Source organism: Salvia splendens, chromosome 9 (genome assembly GCF_004379255.2).
Source record: "Salvia splendens isolate huo1 chromosome 9, SspV2, whole genome shotgun sequence".
NCBI classification, from domain to species: Eukaryota; Viridiplantae; Streptophyta; class Magnoliopsida; order Lamiales; family Lamiaceae; genus Salvia; species Salvia splendens.
Window position 1 is genome coordinate 17,484,709 of NC_056040.1, and position 18,499 is coordinate 17,503,207.

At 41.8% G+C, this 18,499-nt stretch overlaps 1 protein-coding gene across 3 annotated transcripts; it reads right to left on the reverse strand.

The window, feature by feature from the left end:
• Nucleotides 1-939: 939 nt before the first annotated feature.
• LOC121747646 (zinc finger CCCH domain-containing protein 14-like) lies at nt 940-2,618 on the reverse strand. 3 transcript variants are annotated; one of them, XR_006039248.1, is made up of 3 exons: nt 2,547-2,618; nt 2,343-2,437; nt 940-1,511 (listed from the first exon to the last, which is right to left on the reverse strand). XR_006039248.1 is itself a non-coding variant. In XM_042141723.1 (3 exons), the coding sequence occupies exons 2-3, from the start codon at nt 2,407-2,409 to the stop codon at nt 1,345-1,347; spliced, it is 336 nt and encodes a 111-aa protein (XP_041997657.1). In that variant the 5' UTR covers nt 2,410-2,437; nt 2,547-2,618; the 3' UTR covers nt 940-1,344. The 3 variants fall into 3 exon arrangements, 2 of the variants coding, with proteins under 2 accessions (XP_041997657.1, XP_041997656.1); XM_042141723.1 differs by having other exon boundaries at nt 940-1,613; XM_042141722.1 differs by having other exon boundaries at nt 940-1,613; nt 2,343-2,448; nt 2,547-2,602.
• Between the last annotated feature and the right edge of the window lie 15,881 nt (nt 2,619-18,499).

Below are 18,499 nucleotides of genomic sequence, written 5' to 3' on the forward strand. Positions count from 1 at the left end.
CCTCAATGTGCGGAGCCTTTTGTAGCAATGATTCGAACGATGTTTGATAGTCTTCGACAGTAGAAGTTTGCCGCAGAGTAGCCAATCGACCGGCATAGTCGCATAAATCAGGATCAAATCGCTGCTTTACGGCTAACAAGAACTCTTCCCAGCCCTTACCTTTGTTATTTTCCTCCCAATACTCCATCTAATCTGATGCTGGTTCATCGAATAAATATTTTATAAGATGAAGGCGATCGTCCAACGGTGTGTAGTGGTGAATAAATATTTTATAAGATGAAGGCAATCATCCAATCTGCGCATAGGCGTCACGACTGGCTGCTGGTCCGGTGGCTTTTTTGCGCTTGCGACGGTGACAGTGGCCGAGAGCTTGGCAAGGATTTCCTCAATTTCTCTGGTCGTCGCCATAGAAGGCTGAGGGAAAATAAATAGCGTGAGTTTTTTAGAGTGATTGAGGGATGGAGGAAGAGTAATCAATGGAAGCACCAATTGATAGGATTTTGTATCATATCGATCAGCAATAGAACACTCGAACGATTACGAAGAACAAGAACGATTACGGAGAACAAGATAAACCCTAGTTGAGGTGCTAGGGGGCGATTTCCGCCAGAACCGGGAATGAGAACAAGTAATTATACTTTATTTCTCAATGAATAAAAGAGTACATAGACCTCTAATTTATAGAATACTAACTAGACTCAATAAAGATAAAGATTGCATAAAAATAACTAACTAAAATAGAAGATATGCTAAATAAATAAAATCAAGAAGATATGTGGGAGATCTTGTGCGAGATATGCTAGACGAGATTCACAAGACCGAGGACCCTATCGCCAAATGCAATGAAAAAATTAGAAAATGTTTTAAGGTGATTTAAAATTATAGCGACATATAAAATGGAAGTAGCCACTTCTAAAACTTAGAACAAGTGGTGTTTTTGTTACGTTACTGAACAGAAGGATGCATTAACACAACCTATTTTACTCAATCAACCAAAGCTGCTACATGTTCATATCTACAAGTATTAATGCACACCAAAAAAACTCCTCCTCAGTCCGCGACATGTGCAAAATGGCATCTCTCCCCAAACATGCACGACCCTCTCGTGAAGTTCTTGCAGAGCTTCTTCTTAGAGTTGCTATCAATTTTTCCCCTCGCTGGCTTCCTCGATTCGGTCGAATGCACCTTCAAGCTCGATGTATTTGAGATTAGGATCCCTCTCGTGGTCTCTGATTAATAGCTTGACCCCCGTTTCCTGGTATATCCGCTTTAATTTGAGTACGCTCCTCCTTTTCCGACCACAATGCCAGCCAGGGAAGCATCCACACTTATCTATGTGTGGCTTCATTCGACCACCACTAAACCTGCCAGGCATAGGTCCACACCACCACGGTCAGATGGTGCAATGAGCTCCCGTTCCCCGTGTGCAAAGCTGCATTTGTCACCAAACATGCAGCCTCCTTCCGTCTTGAATTTGATGCACATTTTAGTTTTGATGGCACCCGGAACAGCTTTGTAGCCAATAACAAAGAAGATGAATTGAGATATTCTGCTGAATGCTGAGATTCTAGATGTGTAATGAGGTGTAGTAGGTAGAAATAAGCTAACAGAATCTGCTAAAATCAAGGAAGCAAATTGGTTATGGAACTTTTGTTCATGACAGAAAACTCTCGCTATAACCAGATTGCTAGAGAAATTCTACCAAGTACCAACTTGTATTGAAAACTAACACCACTGCCTACTTGTTGAGTATTAAAACTTCAAATATTATGATTAGGTAACCTGAAAATATTCTTGCACGGCTTCAGTCTACTTCCTATACCACTTGATAACCAGTCACTCTCTGTTGCAAAACATTAATAATTACTTCTTCTCAGTTAGAGTTCGTATTAATAATATCAATGAAACTTACTTTGCACCCAACATTAGACAACTCTTCAACAATTCACAATCCATAACATAACTATGCCGCCAAAAACACAACAACAACAAAAAAAGAGTTAACCAATACAACCGCATTGAGTTATTATCTTGACTACTTCTTATTAACAGCTACTATTACAGATCCAATCATTCTTTTCCTTTGCATATTTTCCCGCCAAAAACGATAAATTTTCAATTTCTCTAGAAAAATCAAACAACTAATAACCATAGCTACTTGCAATCAATTACGTAAAACTTACAACTCCAAAGAATAAGCAAGAAACACATTTACCAGAGCTTCACAATGAAAAAAGAAGAGAAAATTGAGCTAATCATTGGGGAAAATTGAGCAATTTCGGCCCATCTTTCCAAACAAAGTTGATGAGATTAGGGAAACTTCAAGCCCGAGTATATATTACCTGTCTTAGATTTCTTGGAAGCGCCGCCGTAAGAGGATTCAGGTCTGCCTCTTTTGCGAGAATCCATAGCTCACATATCCAAAAACGGTGCTCTCCTAATTAAATACTACAACAAATTATTGGGGGGGAAATGGAAATCCTAAAAACTCGCGAGTAAGAATTGTAGAAGCAAAGCTACAACGAGTAGAATAGAAAGTAAAATACCAATTAATTGTAGCTGGAGAGGGGGAAGACTGGAAGAGGGAGAGCTTGTAGTCGAGAATTATGGTGAAAGGGGGCTTGCAACTTAATATCGATAAGATTGTGGGACAGTATTTATATTAGGCCATATTACTGGGTTCTTCTTGAATTTATAAACTTTATACTCCCATGGTGCGCGCTCAAATTGAATTTCGGTTGAATCTGGGTTATCACGTGATCTTGGAGAGATCCAGCGCAGTCACGTGCACAACCTATCAATGGACTATACTGCATGACATGAAGAAACAGCCCCAATTCCAAAGGAAAACTAAAGTGACAATTATCAGTTTGTTTCACAAAATAATTAATTAATTGCATAAGGGTATCCACCGTGGTGATAGCCCAGCAATAGCCCAACCATAGCCCAGCCACGAACTCCTCCTGTCACATCATCAATACTAAAAATCCTCCTGCCACATCAGAAATAGCCCAGCCATAGCCTAGCCATATCATAAATAGCCCAGCCACATCAATAGCCACATCACTAATAACACAATATACGGAATTTAATTTACGAGACATATACGGGAAACATTAATAATACTATTTTAATTTTAAAAAAAGTACAATAAATTTAAAAAGTACAATAAATTTTAAAAAGTACTAAAATTTTAAAAAAGTACATTAATAATAAAAATTACATTAAAAAAAATACATTACTTAAAAAAAATCACTTGGTGGCTCCCTCGATTCCGTCGTCGCCGTCGCCGTCGCCACCGTCACCGCCGTCGCCGTCGCCACCGCCGTCTCCGTCGCCACCGCCTCCGCCGCCTCCGTCGACACTCTCACCGCCGCCTCCGCTGCCACCGCCGCTGCCGCCTCCACGCAGATCGTCATTCATGCTCTCGAGCAATGTGAAGAGAAATCTATTCTCCTGGGGTCCGTCGCCGCTCGCCATTCGGCTAACGTCTTCACCATCATCTGGCGCGTTTGTTAACGCGCGGAGTACTTGAGATCCTCTGTAGACTGGCGGTCAAAGGGGGATGCTGACTGGACCTCCTGGGAACCCCCGGCGACCCCCCTCGCCGCCCGTTGCGCCCGCTTTTGCCCAATGGGGCGAGGTCGGCGGCCGAACGAACGAGGGTTGGGGAGCACCTGGTCCGTCTCGGGGAGGTCGTGGGAACCACCGCTGCTGCCGCTGAAATCCCCGGTATAGTTCAATCGTTGCCGTTTCGGCCAGCCAGCATCGACACCTACTCGGAATTTCTCAGAGTCGTTCAGCACAAGATAGCAGTTTCAGTAGGTGAAGTCCTTATACAACCCGGGCTGGGAGAAGGCTTTCTCCGCTATCCTCCTGCGGTCGTCCTCCGTTTGGCCACTACTCTGCATGCGGAGGGCGTTGGCGTACAAACCCGAAAATCGAGAGACGGCAGCCCTGATTCAGTTTCACGCCTTCCGGCAATCCTCCCCGTTGTGTGGCCTCCCCTCCGGGCAAAATCGCTGGTAGGCTGCTGCTACCTTGCCCCACATGTTGACGATCCTCTGGTTATTAGAAACAAGAGGATCGTCGCAAACACTCACCCACGCCCTTGACAGGGCAACGTTCTCCTCGTCCGTCCACCTTCTCCGTGCCGTGGGGTCATCCCCACCCGGCTGCGACGACTCCCCGACCTTCTTTCCCTTGCCCTTCTTCTTTGGGGCGCCACTACCCTGCACTGCTCCCCCCGTTTGAACAGGAGTTTCCGGAACTCCGAGACTATCAAACCCCAAATCCGCCAACAAAAATTCATCAAAACCGCTCGGTGTGAACTGCGCATCCGTTGGGGTCGATGTGTGCGACGAAGCAGTGCTGAAATCAAAACTGGGGCGATAGACGTTCCCCCGTGTCACCTGCGTCGCCGGTACTCCCCCCGGCGTCCCCTGCGTCGCCGAACCTCCCCCGGACATCATCTGCATATTGGGTGCCCACCCCGGCATCATCTGCATATTGGGTCCCCAACCCGGCATCGCCGGGAACCCCCCCGGCGGACTCCCTCCGGTCGGCATCCCGGGTAGCATCTGCTGCCACGGGTACATGTTGTAGTACCCGGGCATCTGATTCCATCCGCCTCCAACGGGGATTGGGGGAGTTTGAGAACCACTCGTCCCTGAACTAGGCTCGTTGTTTAGATCCATTTCTCGGTGTTGATCTTGTATAGAAATTAAGATAGAGAGAGTACTCGTTAATACAAGTGGTGCGAATGAAAATGAAGTGCAAATCGCGTATATATAGTGTCTCGAAAATTTAAAAAAAAAACAAAAAAACCGCTGGGCGATGCGCTGGGCGATCTCGACGCTGCAATGGCGCCGAGCGGATCGCCCAGCGCATCGCCCAGCGCCCGTCGACCGCCTAGCGCTAGGCGATTTTTAATTCTGAAAAACCGCTCGGCGGTTTTCGGAAGCTGCAATGGTTCGCCTAGCGACCGCCTAGCGCCGGCGCTCGGCTAGGCGGTGCGCTAGGCGCTATTGTGGATAGCCTAATTATTTATTCATCAATTATATGTACACCAATTTAAATCGGGACGACAATCATCCGTCCATGAATATGAGTCTCGTTTTTCCATTTTATTCCGTCCATGAATAGGAGTCTCGGTTCACTTTTATCAAAATAGTAACAGGGTCTCATTTTCCACTAACTCATTCTACTCACATTTCATTTAAAAACTAATATATACATGTGAGACCTCTACTCCACAAACTTTTTTCCGCCTACTTTTCTTAACATTTCTTAAGACTCATGCTGCCGAGAAATGAAACTCATAATGGCGGACGGAAGGAGTAATATGTAATCGGTCCAAAAACATATAAAAAAATAAAGAACCTGCACAAATTGTGTTGTAAATTTGCAATGAATCCGAAAAACTACACAAATTAAAGAAAAAGAAACATACTGGAGTAACAATTTTACATGCCAAGATAAAAAAAATACCAGTACTGTAATTTTTCCTTTTATAGAGATGAATCATCTTTTGTTGGGAATTGGATGGAATAAATATTAATTTTAAAAATAAAACCAACGACAGAAGCTACACTTTAGTGTTGAATCATAAAATACGATCTCACCTAATTAGCTGCTATAGCCTATAGGATACAAACCATTTAATACTATACTTAAATTTTGTCTTTAAACCACACCTAACAAAATTGTTGGCAATTGAAACTAAAAATATAATATATAACTGTCCCACATCGGTGTCAAAAGAAAACCGAAACTAGTATATAAGTCACATGGGCCCCTCCTCCTATCACCAATTGGTTTTAGGATGGAACCCATGGATTTCTATCATGGTATCAGAGCGGGTCGCCGACTGTGGGTCATATTTAACTGACCCAGCAGTATATCTGGGCTGAAACCGAAAAAAATGACTGACCCAGCAGTATAACTGGGCTGAAAATTTGGGCCAAGTGGTCCCAACCGATCGAAAAAAATTGGACTGATTGTCCAATCGATTAGAAAAAAAGCCTTGAGGGAGGGAGGGTGTTGGCAATTGAAACTAAAAATATAATATATGAGCCTTGAAGGGTTTGAGGGAGGGTGTTGGCAATTGAAACTAAAAATATAATATATAACTGTCTTACATCGGTGTCAAGAGAAAAAACCTTGGAGCCTTGGAGGGTTTGAGGGAGGGTGTTGGCAATTGAAACTAAAAATATAATATATAACTGTCCCACATCGGTGTCAAGAGAAAACTGAAACTAGTATATAAGTCTCATGGGTCCCTTCTCCTATCACCAATTGGTTTTATGATGGAACCCATGGATTTCTATAAAAAATTATGGGAACTTATCCAGTTTTCCCATAATTTCAGTAAATAGTTAATAAGTAGAATTATTCCCATCATCTTTATTTTGTAGAATTGAACAAACATATCCTCTTTGGGGATGTTCGGTTTGCAAGATTGTATTCGAGATTAAATTTGTAGTGTGTTTGGTTCATAAGATTCAACCTCACAACTCAATCATAGATGGATAATCATGGGATAATTATTTATAGCTAACCCCCTATGACTAAAATAATTGCACAACTCAATCCTAAATTGTATCTTGGAATTATGGGTTCCCTAAACCCTAAACCCTAAACCCTTATCACTACATATAAAATTATAGTCCTGCAAAATAGTAATATATTATTATTATTATTATTATTATTATTATTATTATTATTATTATTATTATTGCATTATTGAATTTGAATAATTTTTTATATTAAAATCATGCTCTAATTTACACATCAACGATCACAACACCAACCAGGTTATTAGAGATGTAATTGTGATTTCAAAATTAACTGCCATTTTATGCTGCGTATTGAACCAATCACAACACTTTACAAATTTAACCATACAACAAAGACAACACTTATTTCCTCACCTGGATTATAGGATAGGTTTTTTTAAGAGGATCGACGGTGGTTCCCCACCTACCCCTAAAGTGACTCGGACCCCCGGCCTAACGGTCAGAGGTGAAGCATCTTACCAAGCTGCGCTTCGTTGTCAAGGTGGGACCCAATGGGTCCACCAGCCCCGCAGGAACGGGTCCAAGATTTTTCACCTCCACCAGCTCCTGGGTCCAGGATTTTTCACCTCCCAAAGCTAAGAGTGTCCACTATAAGGTGGACACGCCCAATAGCCCCGCCCCAGTTTTTTGTCCATAGCCCCAATTTTTTATCCATTGCCCCAAAATTCTATTTCCGCCACTATAGTGGACAACTCCAATAGCCCCAAAATTTTATAATCAACTTTCATTTTATAATATATCAAGTAATTATTAACAAATTTATCGGGCTCTAATTAGTGGATTAAGAAAGGCCGACTATACGAATTAAAAAAAAAATTAAAAAAAAAATACAAATACAATACAAATTAAAATTAGAATTACACACTAAATTAAAATTAAAATCACACACTACATTGAATCTAGTACAAATCACTACCAAGTTTACACAACGCCACTACCTCCCCTACGTGCCCATACTTCTTCAATCAAATCGACCTGCAGTGTGTTATGTGATGTGGTCCTACGCATATCAGCGAAGCGTTGGATCAAATATTCATTGCTCCGTGGTACACCCATCTGGATCGGCGCGGAGGCGACACCGTGACTTGTACTTGCACCCTCTTCCGGCGCCCATCGCTCTGCCGCAAATCCTTCATCTTCTATTATCATATTATGCAATATGATACAGGCTAACATAATATTCGCGACATCATCTTCGTGCCAAACTCGTGCCGGACACCGTATAATAGCCCACCGCGATTGGAGGACACCAAAAGCCCGCTCAACGTCCTTCCTAGCACTCTCTTGTTTGCGCGCAAAATATTGTTTCTTCGGTCCTACCGGTTGGCGGACAGTCTTCACGAATACGGGCCACCGCGGATATATTCCATCTGCCAAATAGTAGCCCCTACTATACTGCGAATCGTTGGCTACGAAGCTGATTTCTGGCCCCTCCCCCCGGCACTCCTCGTTGAAGAGAGGCGACGACTGAAGAACATTGATGTCGTTGTTCGAACCTGCCACGCCGAAATACGCATGCCAGATCTTCAGACGGTAGTCTGCCACGGCTTCCAGTATCATCGTTGGATGTTTGCTTTTGAATCCAGTAGTGAACTGGACTTTCCATGCCACAGGGCAGTTCCTCCACTCCCAATGCATGCAATCGATGCTTCCTAACATTCCGGGGAAGCCGTGCACCGACCCGTGCATATCAAGTAGGCGCTGACACTCATCCGGGTTGGGCTTCCGTAGAAACTCCCCACCGAAAATTTCTCGGATCCCCTTACAGAACTGCCTAAGTACCGTGAGGCTAGTCGTCTCACCCATCTGTAGGTATTCATCGAACATGTCCGTTGGTCCAGCGTAGGCAAGCTGTCGGATTGCAGCGGTGCACTTCTGTTGTGTGGACAGCCCGATCCGGCCAGACGCATCACGCCGGAGGGTGAAGCACCGGTAACGCTCCGCCAAATTCGTCGCTATATAGTTGAACAGCCGCTGCGACATCCTGAATCTCCGGCGGAATATCTCGGGTGGATAACGGGGGTTATCCACGAAGTAATCATACATTAAACGTTGGTGAGCACCGACGTGGTCTCGTGGGATTGTCCGCCGATGAGTAATGGTGCGAGGGATCGGATCCTCCGCATCCTCCGCCTCCTCCGCCAAACGGGCCGCTACATCCTGTTGCACCTGTTGAATCAGAGCATTCCAGTTGTCTCTCCACAAATTGTTCATTTCCGACCCCAAATTGTAGTGAGAGAAATTTGTATAGATGTTGTGTTTGAATGGTGTGAAAATAATGAATGAAGTGGGGTGTATTTATAGGTGAATTGAAATGTAAAAAAAAATAAAAAAAATTCGCGCCGAATAGCCGCTGCTTCTTCCTCGTTACACTATAGGCGCCGCGCCTGTAGGCGCGGCTATAGCTCCATCGCCGCGTCCTCGCCCCGCACGCGGCTATCCCGCGTCCGCCGCCTCCCTCCCCCCTCGCCGCGTCCACCTCCGGGGCGGACAACTCCGCCACTATAAGGCGCCCCGCTTCCGCCCCAAACGCGGCTATAGCCGCGGGCGTGTTATAGTGGACACTCTAAGGATTTTTATAGGATAGGTTGTTCCTTTCCACTTTACATTTTTCCTAACATTGAAATCAATCACACAATAAGTCTGCATAAAATTAATGCAAAGGTAAAATGTGTGGTACCCATCTAGTCACCTAGTTCCACGTTGGATTGGTGAACTGAAAAGTCCAATACTGCGTTTCAATAATCAGGTATAAAAGAGCATTTATGATTCTATAGTCATTAGTACTAAATTAATTTTTCAATAAATTACATTATAAGTAATGTACTTACAATAAAATATTATATCAATAATAATTTTACTAGTACTATTTTTTATGTTAAATTTTTAATAAAATTTTAATTAAATAAATCAATGTAATATGTAATATATTTACTAAAAATAATAAAAATATACTGAAATGTTTAAAGATAAATATTACATTCGTCCAATAAAACAGCCTTATATTTCTATTATATGGATCAAATTACCTTGGATTCACTAATTACACAACCCTAACTCGGATACAAAGCAAGATACCATAAGAACCCCTAGATACATTTAAATCATGATCAATTCAAGTCATCGTCATCTACCATGTACCACAATACCACATGCACACTTGATAGAGAATTAGTAACACAAACCACCATATCCTAAAGGATCGGTACAAAAGATGTAGACACAGACAAAGTCAGTAATATTGCAAAAACAATTGCTCAGGTTACACATAACTGCACCAGCCAAGATCCTCATCCACCAACGACAACTACAAGGTGAGTAACTCGGAAGTGCCCAAACCCAGAAACTCTATTTCACCGATTACCGCACACGATGACCAACTCAACATCGCTTGGAAACCACAATCAAACTCATTGATGCTCGAATCTCACAAGGAATCGACGAGATCTCCTCGTCTTAGCATATCATACATATAAAGAGTCCAACCTAGCGTCGGACTTCGTAAGGAAACCGAAAAGGTTACTCTATTAGAGATGTCACCATTCTGAACTCGCAAAAGAAGAGAAGAACGGTCGGAGATGAGATCGGAGAAAAAGAGAGAGAAGGGGAGAAAACCCTAATCACCAACAGAGAGACAGAGAGAGGGACTAAATGAATCAATGAGAGAGTAAGTGAGAGGCAAACCGACTCACCATGTTAAACCCTCACACAACAAACCCAACTTGTTAGAGTTTGTATACTAGAAATCACCTTTCGAGTGATTGAATATTGTAAAACTCTATATGTTATTTTCCAAATGAATGAAACAGATTAGTTTTGTCATAATGTTGTTATGTTTTACATTTAATGAATGTTTATTGCATATTTAAATGTATAAGCAACGTAACAAAGTCTAAGTCTTTGTTTTAGTAGACCAGTTATGGGCGTCGTCCACTTTAAGGTAACACGGTCAGTTCTGAACAAAGAAAAATAAGAATTTCACAACCTAGATAGGCCTAGACTACCTATCGTGAAAGGTTGCAATGTCAGTCCGCATATTTCTAAGCCTTACTGAAATAAGATGACATTGGTGTATTATAGCACTGAATTGGATCTAACAACAAGACGAGTCTTTTTGCTATCTACTGAAAGACGAGGTCTTGATAATTAATTTCTTAATCAATGTACGTTAGCATTGAGCATGCGATATTGATTATATACTACTTGGACTTACCAAAAGGTGCGGGTTTTTCGCAACCCAATAATCCTGGTATATTGGGTAGTGGTGATTAATATCTAGCGGTGCTAGGATTGCTATTATATTGAATCGTGCGCGAGTTGAGTCTCGTTTGATAACGTCCACAAGAGGAGTTCGAAACAAGGTTTTATTATTCGGAACCTAGCTAGTTGGAGTTTGATTACTCTATGAATAATAAATAAGCATTTCTTGCTAAGTCCACTCTTGGAGATAATAATATGTTAATTAATTAAGTCCATAGCAGACATTGATTATTTAATGAACGTTTCTATCTTAAGTGCGGGAAATTGATGACAAACAAATGGAAACCCGGAATACTTGTAATTTCATAATTGGATGGGCAGTGCAATATTACTTCTGTAGTGGCTGCTCGTAATATTCCAATATAAGCTTATATTAAATTGTGGGTTCAATTTAATTAGTAAAAAGTTAATTGGGGGAGGCCATATCCAAATTCTTCCATAGATCCCTGACTGTGCTCAATATGTGACTAAATATAAATAGGAGAATAAAGGAGACATAAAATACACTTGTATTTTCTTTCAAAATTTTCGTCCCCCTCCCTATTCACACTGATATCAGATTACAGTCCGGGAACCAGTCAGAAGATCCGTGGTTTAGTACTCAAGATCTTCACATGGAGAAGATGCGAGCCATCTTCGATTCTTCAGTGAATCAACGAGGTAAATTGGCTAACTCCGCAGCAAGCGTGTTTTAGGGATTATTTATGCTAAAGCATGTTTAAATTCAAGTTATGAGCATGATACATGTGAAAATTACGCGAATAGAATTTGTCTAAATAATCTGCTAAATAGATCAGAATTTTATGTGATCCGTTAGAACGCACGCTTCCGCTGCCTACCCTTTCGATTGGTATCAGAGCCAGTCTTTGGCTCTGATTATTTGGATTTAAATTTTGCGAAATTCATGTATTTATGTGTTATTTGATTGCGAAGCATGTTCTTGGTGTTTTTGTTTATATTTTATGCATGATGAACTCAAGAACTATCGAATCAAAGAACTTGAATTTTTTGATCGTACGAAACTTGCAATCGAGATAGGGTCGTCAAATTGAGTGGGAGCCAAGGAATTCACGATCACGGGGCGACGCGCAGATGAGCGTGGGCTCGTGCGCGTCGCAGACCGAGACCGCGATCCCTAGGCGGTTCTCGCCCGGAAACCTCGACAAGGCGGCAGCTAGCGCGGCGTGGCGGTTCGTCTGAGAACCACCGAGACACCACCAGCCGCCAAGCCGAGAACCCTAGGCGGAAGGTCCCGGTCGTCCGAACCAGCCTGGCCGAGAGCGTCGCGCCTGTGTGTGCGTCGCTGGCTCACGCAGTGGAAGCATCGGGTCTCGGGATACCGAGACGTGGCGACGCGACGCCTGGCCGAGAGCGGTCGGCCACTAGGCGAACCGCTGGCCGCAGAGCCGACGCAGCCCGATGCGCACGGTTGCGCGTCTTACAGGCCGAGGCACCGAGACGGGCGACGAGCAATCGTGCCACCCGACGAGCCAGGCGGCCGACAGCAGGCGCGCTACCGCACGACCTGCTGGCCGAGATCCCCGACACCCGACGAGCCGGGCGGCCGAGAGCTAGCGCACCACCTATGCGCGGCTGGCCAACACGACGTGTCCGTCGTGATCCGGCGATGTATTCGTCGGGTATTCGTCGTTCATCGTTCGCGCAAACCTCGTGCGACGAGATATCGATGATGGATTATTTTGATGATTATTTAATTAATTAATTAAAGGATATCATTAAATTATTATTTAATGGATATAAAATATTTTGGGAAGATTTCCCTAGATTTTAGGAATATTTGAATTATTGACTATATCTATGGAAATAAATAATATTATTTTGATTCCTAGATGATATGGACAAGAATAATTTAATAGTTTTCTAATATTTATATATCTAGAATCCTAACAAGGATAGATATATAGGAATACATTAAATAATATAATAATATAATTTCTCTTCTTTATCTTGAACATGGAAATAATATGAACTTAATTTTTCATGTCTATTTAAGATTTAAATAATTTCTTTATTTTAGAATATCTTATAGAAGACATGAATAAGAATTAAATTCTAGAACAATTAATTTCCTAAAGTAAGATACTAAAAGATAACGAAAGATTTAATTATCCAGTCAATTAAATGCCAACAGAATTTAATTAAGCCTTTATTTGCCTCAAGGCTAAGGATAATTAAAGAAAAATCATAACCCAAATATCTAAGTTATAATTACGAACTTAATGTTTGTATATGGTCTCCATCGATTGGTCTGCAATTTATGAAGCTAATTTCTAATATTATCGCCACCCATTATGTGGGGACAATAATCATACGAAATAGTAAGTTCATGAGGGAGGACTTCTCGAATATAAATAGTATGAACCGGAATGTGGTTTCCAATATTATCGCCACCCATTATGTGGGGACAATAATCCTAAGAAACTACGAGATTCAGGAGTTCACACAGAACTTATGAGATAGCTTGATTTTATTAGCAACACATGAACATTGTAATGGGAATGTGTTGTAGAAATAAGATATTGTAATGCTAAATCTGGTGGTCTTGCTTAGGCAACATTAGGCGGCCATGCCATTATGTGGTCTCTGGACTATTCGTCGGTGTTGTGACCAGTAAAATTGTAAAATTTTAATGCGTATTGACCTCTTATGGAGGGTACAAAATTTTAATTTTACAGTTGTAAGATTTTGAAAATTATGGTTAATCTACTCAAACTTCTTACATAAGTTTATGACAAATAGTAAATATTTTATTTTGCAGTGCAAACTAAATCGTCAAGATGTCATTCAATCCTCTTTCTGCAATTCTTAAAGAAAACAAACTCGAGGGCCAAAATTACATAGAATGGAAACAAAACTTGGACATCGTTCTCACAGCAGAAGAGTACAGCTTTGTGCTCACAACCCCACGACCTCCAGTGCCGGCGGCTAACGCCGCGGCAGGAGTTAGAGATGCGCATAGACGGTGGCATAAGGCGAATGAGATGGCTATGTGCTACATGTTGACTTCTATGTCTTCAGTACTCAACCATCATTATTCTGCCATGGCAACTGCCACCGAGATTATGCAAAATCTCACAAATCTTTTTGTTACTCAGAATCGAACGGCTAAGTCTCAAGCCGTTCGGAGTATCATGACGAAGACAATGAAGGAAGGCACATCTGTGCGGGACCATGTCCTCGAGATGATGGGCCACCTCAATCAAATTGAGGTTTTGGGAGGGACGATCGATCCCAAGTCCCAAGTAACAATTATCCTTCAGAGTCTTCCCCCTAGCTTCCAGCAGTTCAAACTCAACTTCGAGATGAACAAAAGGAATTACACCTTGGCAGAGTTGTTGACTGAACTTCAGTCGGCGGAGGACCTTATGGTTCAGGCTAAGGCAGTCATGTTGAGTTTGGCGCCTCGATCCTCTAGCTCTAAGCCTAGTGTAGGAAAGAAGAGGGCACCGAACTCTGTTACGGCTAAGATTGCTAAAGGAAATAAGAAGAAGGATAACAAGAAGCCTTCGGGGAAGTGTTTCAAGTGTGAAGAGAAGGGGCATTGGAAGCCAGATTTTCCTAAAAAGGTCAAGGCTACAGTTATGCGCCTAGCTCTAGTGGTCGAGTCATGTTTGACTTCGACATCTACTCATACTTGGGTCATAGACACTGGAGCCACTAATCATATTTGTTTTGATCCTGACTTATTGTAGGTGACAAGACGGCTATATGATCATGAGATCGAAGTCCAGCTGGGCGACGCTACAAAAGTGGTGGCCGTTGCAGTGGGAGACGTTTATTTGCGTTTTAGTATTGATAGATTTTTTATTTTGAAGAATGTTTTGTTGATACCTTCTTTTAGAAGAAATTTAATTTCAGTTTCTAAATTGGTTTTTGATGGATATTCGATTTCTTTTAATGACAATTATGTTATTAAGAAAGATGGTTCTTATATCTGTCATGGTATCATGGAAAACAATCTGTACACAATCACATCTATACAGTTTAATAATCGCAAGTCTGAACTCAATACAACATCGAAAATTTCAAAGAAAAGAAAAGCACCTTCAAGTTCAATGAACGAAACGTACTTATGTCACCTTACACTTGGTCATGCCAATGAAAGGAGGATCCATTCTCTTGTGGAACAAGACCTTATTAAATGTCTAGAGAAGGAACATTTTCATAAGTGTGAATCATGCTTAGAAGGCAAGATGACCAAGAGGTCTTTTAAGACTAAGGGCAATAGGGCCAAGGAAGTACTTGAGCTCGTTCATACGGATGTATGTGGACCAATGTCAACACAGCCAGGAGGTGGTTTTCGATACTTCATCACTTTTATTGATGACTTCTCGAAAATCAGATATGTCTATTTGATGCGCCACAAGTCTGAATCTTTTGACAAGTTCAAAGAGTTTAAGGCATATGTGGAGACGTATCATGGAAAGAGTATCAAAAGCCTACGATCTGATCTCGGAGGCGAATACCTCAGTGCCAAATTTTTAGACTACTTATCGGTGGTGGAAATTGAATCCCAACTGACCGTGCCGGGCACGCCCCAGCAGAACGGCGTGGCTGAAAGAAGGAATATGACCTTGTTGAACATGGTCCGGTCGATGATGAGTTTTGCACGACTACCTATTTCGTTTTGGGAACATACCTTGCTTTCTGCAAGTCATATTTTAGACAACTTACCGTCAAAGTCCGTACCTACTACTCCTTATGAGTTGTGGACTGGGCGCAAGCCTAATATAGCACATCTCAAGATTTGGGGTTGTCCGGCTCATGTATTGGAAAAGGATCCAACTAAGTTAGGATCAAGGACGGAGGTATGTGTGTTTATAGGGTACCCTAGAGGATCGAAAGCTTATGAATTCTATAGTCTCCGAGATAAGAAAGTCATTGTGAGTACTCACGCGACATTCTTAGAGGAAGATTATATAATGAATCATAAACCCAACAGTGAAGTGGCTCTTGACGAGCTAACTTCTGTCACAAGTTCCATTAACCAAGAACCTGTACCTAGCGTACAAACAATTCACGAAATTTCAACTTCTACTCCAAGTATTGTTGTGCCGCGCGGCAGTGGAATGGTCTCTCATGAGCCCGATAGATACATTGGTTTGGGGGAATCTATGGATCACTCCTCGGACAACAATGTATTAGATCCCTGGAACTTTGTAGAGGCGCGAGCAGATGTCGATCATTGCGAATGGGTGAAAGCAATGGATTCGGAACTACAATCTATGATAGACAAAAAAGTCTATGATTTGTCCATCCTACCCGAAGGCTGTACTGCCATTGGGAGCAAGTGGATATACAATCGTAAACGTGGACCCGATGTACGAGTTAAAGTCTTTAAGGCAAGACTAGTGGCCAAGGGGTATACCCATAGGGAAGGTGTCGATTACGACGAGACCTTCTCCCCGGTGGCCATGCTCAAATCGATCCGAATACTATTGTCTATAGCAACTTACATGGATTGGGATGTGTAGTAGATGGACGTTAAGACTGCGTTATTGAACGGGAGTCTTGAGGAGACCATCTACATGGAACAACCCGAAGGATATGCCATGAAGGGCAAGGAACACATGGTTTGGAAGCTTAAGAAGGCCATTTATGGCCTCAAGCAAGCATCTAGATCATGGAACCAGTGTTTCGATCAGACTGTGAATAAGTTTGGATTCGAAAAAGTGCCCAAATGAAAGCTGTGTTTATAAAAAGGTTGAAAAGGGGAATGTTGTGTTTTTGGTTTTATATGTAGATGACATTATTCTAATTGGAAACAATAAAAAGATGTTGTCATCAGTACGAACTTAGTTGTCGAACCAGTTCGAGATGAAGGATATGGGAGACGCGGGACACATCCTCGGGATCAAGGTTCTTAGGAATCGTGAAAAGAGGATGTTGTGCTTATCTGAAGAACCATACATCAATACTGCACTTAGTCGCTTTAGCATGCAAGATGCCAAGAAAGGTTTCTTACCTTTTAGACATGGCATCCATCTATCTCAAGAGATATGCCCCAAAACGCCATCTGAGATAGAAGAGATGAGAAGGATTCCATATGCTTCGGCAGTTGGAAGTCTCATGTATGTTATGCTTTGTACAAGGCATGATATTTGCTTTACTGTTGGCATGGTGGCAAGATATCAGTCGAATCCGGGCAAAGGACATTGGACTGCCGTAAAGAACATACTCAAGTACATTAAACTGACTAAGGACTATGCTCTAGTTTACAATGCAGCCGAGCTCTGTCCTTTGGGATATACTGACTCAGATTTTCACTCTGATCAAGACTCGAGAAAATCTACTTCTGGATATGTGTTCACTTTAGGAGGTGGAGCCGTAATTTGGAAGAGTGTGAAGCAGAAATGCATCGCGGATTCGACCATGGAAGCCGAGTATGTGGCCGCTTCGGAGGCTGCAAAAGAGGTTGTATGGTTCAAGAACTTCCTTATGGATTTAGGTGTGGTTACGAATTTGCCCAGGAGCATCACCATCTATTGTGACAATTCTGGTGCTATGGCAAACTCGAAAGAACCAAGAGCTCATAAAGCGAGCAAACACATAGAGAGGAAGTATCATATCATTAAAGATATAGTGCAGAGAGGAGACATACAAGTGGTCAAGATTGCGTCAGAGAACAACCTGACAGATCCTTTTACAAAGGCATTGGCGGTGAAACCGATCAAACGCCATGTTGAAGGGATGTGAGTTCGACTCATTCAAGACCTCAACTCGCTTTCAGTATAAGTGGGAGAATTAGACGTGTGCACCTATATTTTGTATACTCGAAAGATGTTTTGGGTATAAGTGGGAGATTGTTAGAGTTTGTATACTAGAAATCACCTTTCGAATGATTGAATACTGTAAAACTCTATATGTTATTTTCCAAATGAATAAAACATATTATTTTTGCCATAATGTTGTTATGTTTTACATTTAATGGATGTTTATTGCATATTTAAATATATAAGCAACATAACAAAGTCTAAGTCTTTGTTTTAGTAGACCGGTTGTGGGCGTCGTCGACTTTAAGGTAACACGATCAGTTCTGGACAAAGAAAAATAAGAATTTCACAACCTAGATAGGCCTAGACTACCTATCGTGAAATGTTGCAATGTCAGTCTGCATATTTCTAAGCCTTACTGAAATAAGATGGCATTGATGTGGTATAGCACTAAATTGGATCTAACAGCAAGACGAGTTTTTATGCTATCTACTGAAAGACGAGGTCTTAATAATTAATTTCTTAATCAATGTACGTTAGCATTGAGCATACGGTATTGATTATGCACTCCTTTGACTTACCAAAAGGTGCGGATTTTTTGCAACCCAAGAATCCTGGTATATTGGGTAGTGGTGATTAATATCTAGCGGTGCTAGGATTGCTATTATATTGAATCGTGCGCGAGGTGAGTCTCGTTTGATAACGTCCACAAGAGGAGTTCGAAACAATGTTTAATTATTCGGAACCTAGCTAGTTGGAGTTTGATTACTCTATGAATAATAAATAAGCGTTTCTTGCTAAGTCCACTCTTGGAGATAATAATATGTTAATTAATTAAGTTCATAATAGACATTGATTAATTAATTGACGTTTCTATCTTAAACACGGGAAATTGATGACAAACAAATGGAAACCCAGAATACTTGT

Excerpts from the sequence above, each read along its gene's own strand:
- LOC121747646 (XM_042141723.1), bottom strand. The coding sequence starts at position 2,409 with ATGGATTCTCGCAAAAGAGGCAGACCTGAATCCTCTTACGGCGGCGCT. Across the intron at positions 1,614-2,342 it reads TTCCAAGAAATCTAAGACAG|ATTCTGTTAGCTTATTTCTA; the intron begins GTAATATATACT and ends TGATTTTAGCAG.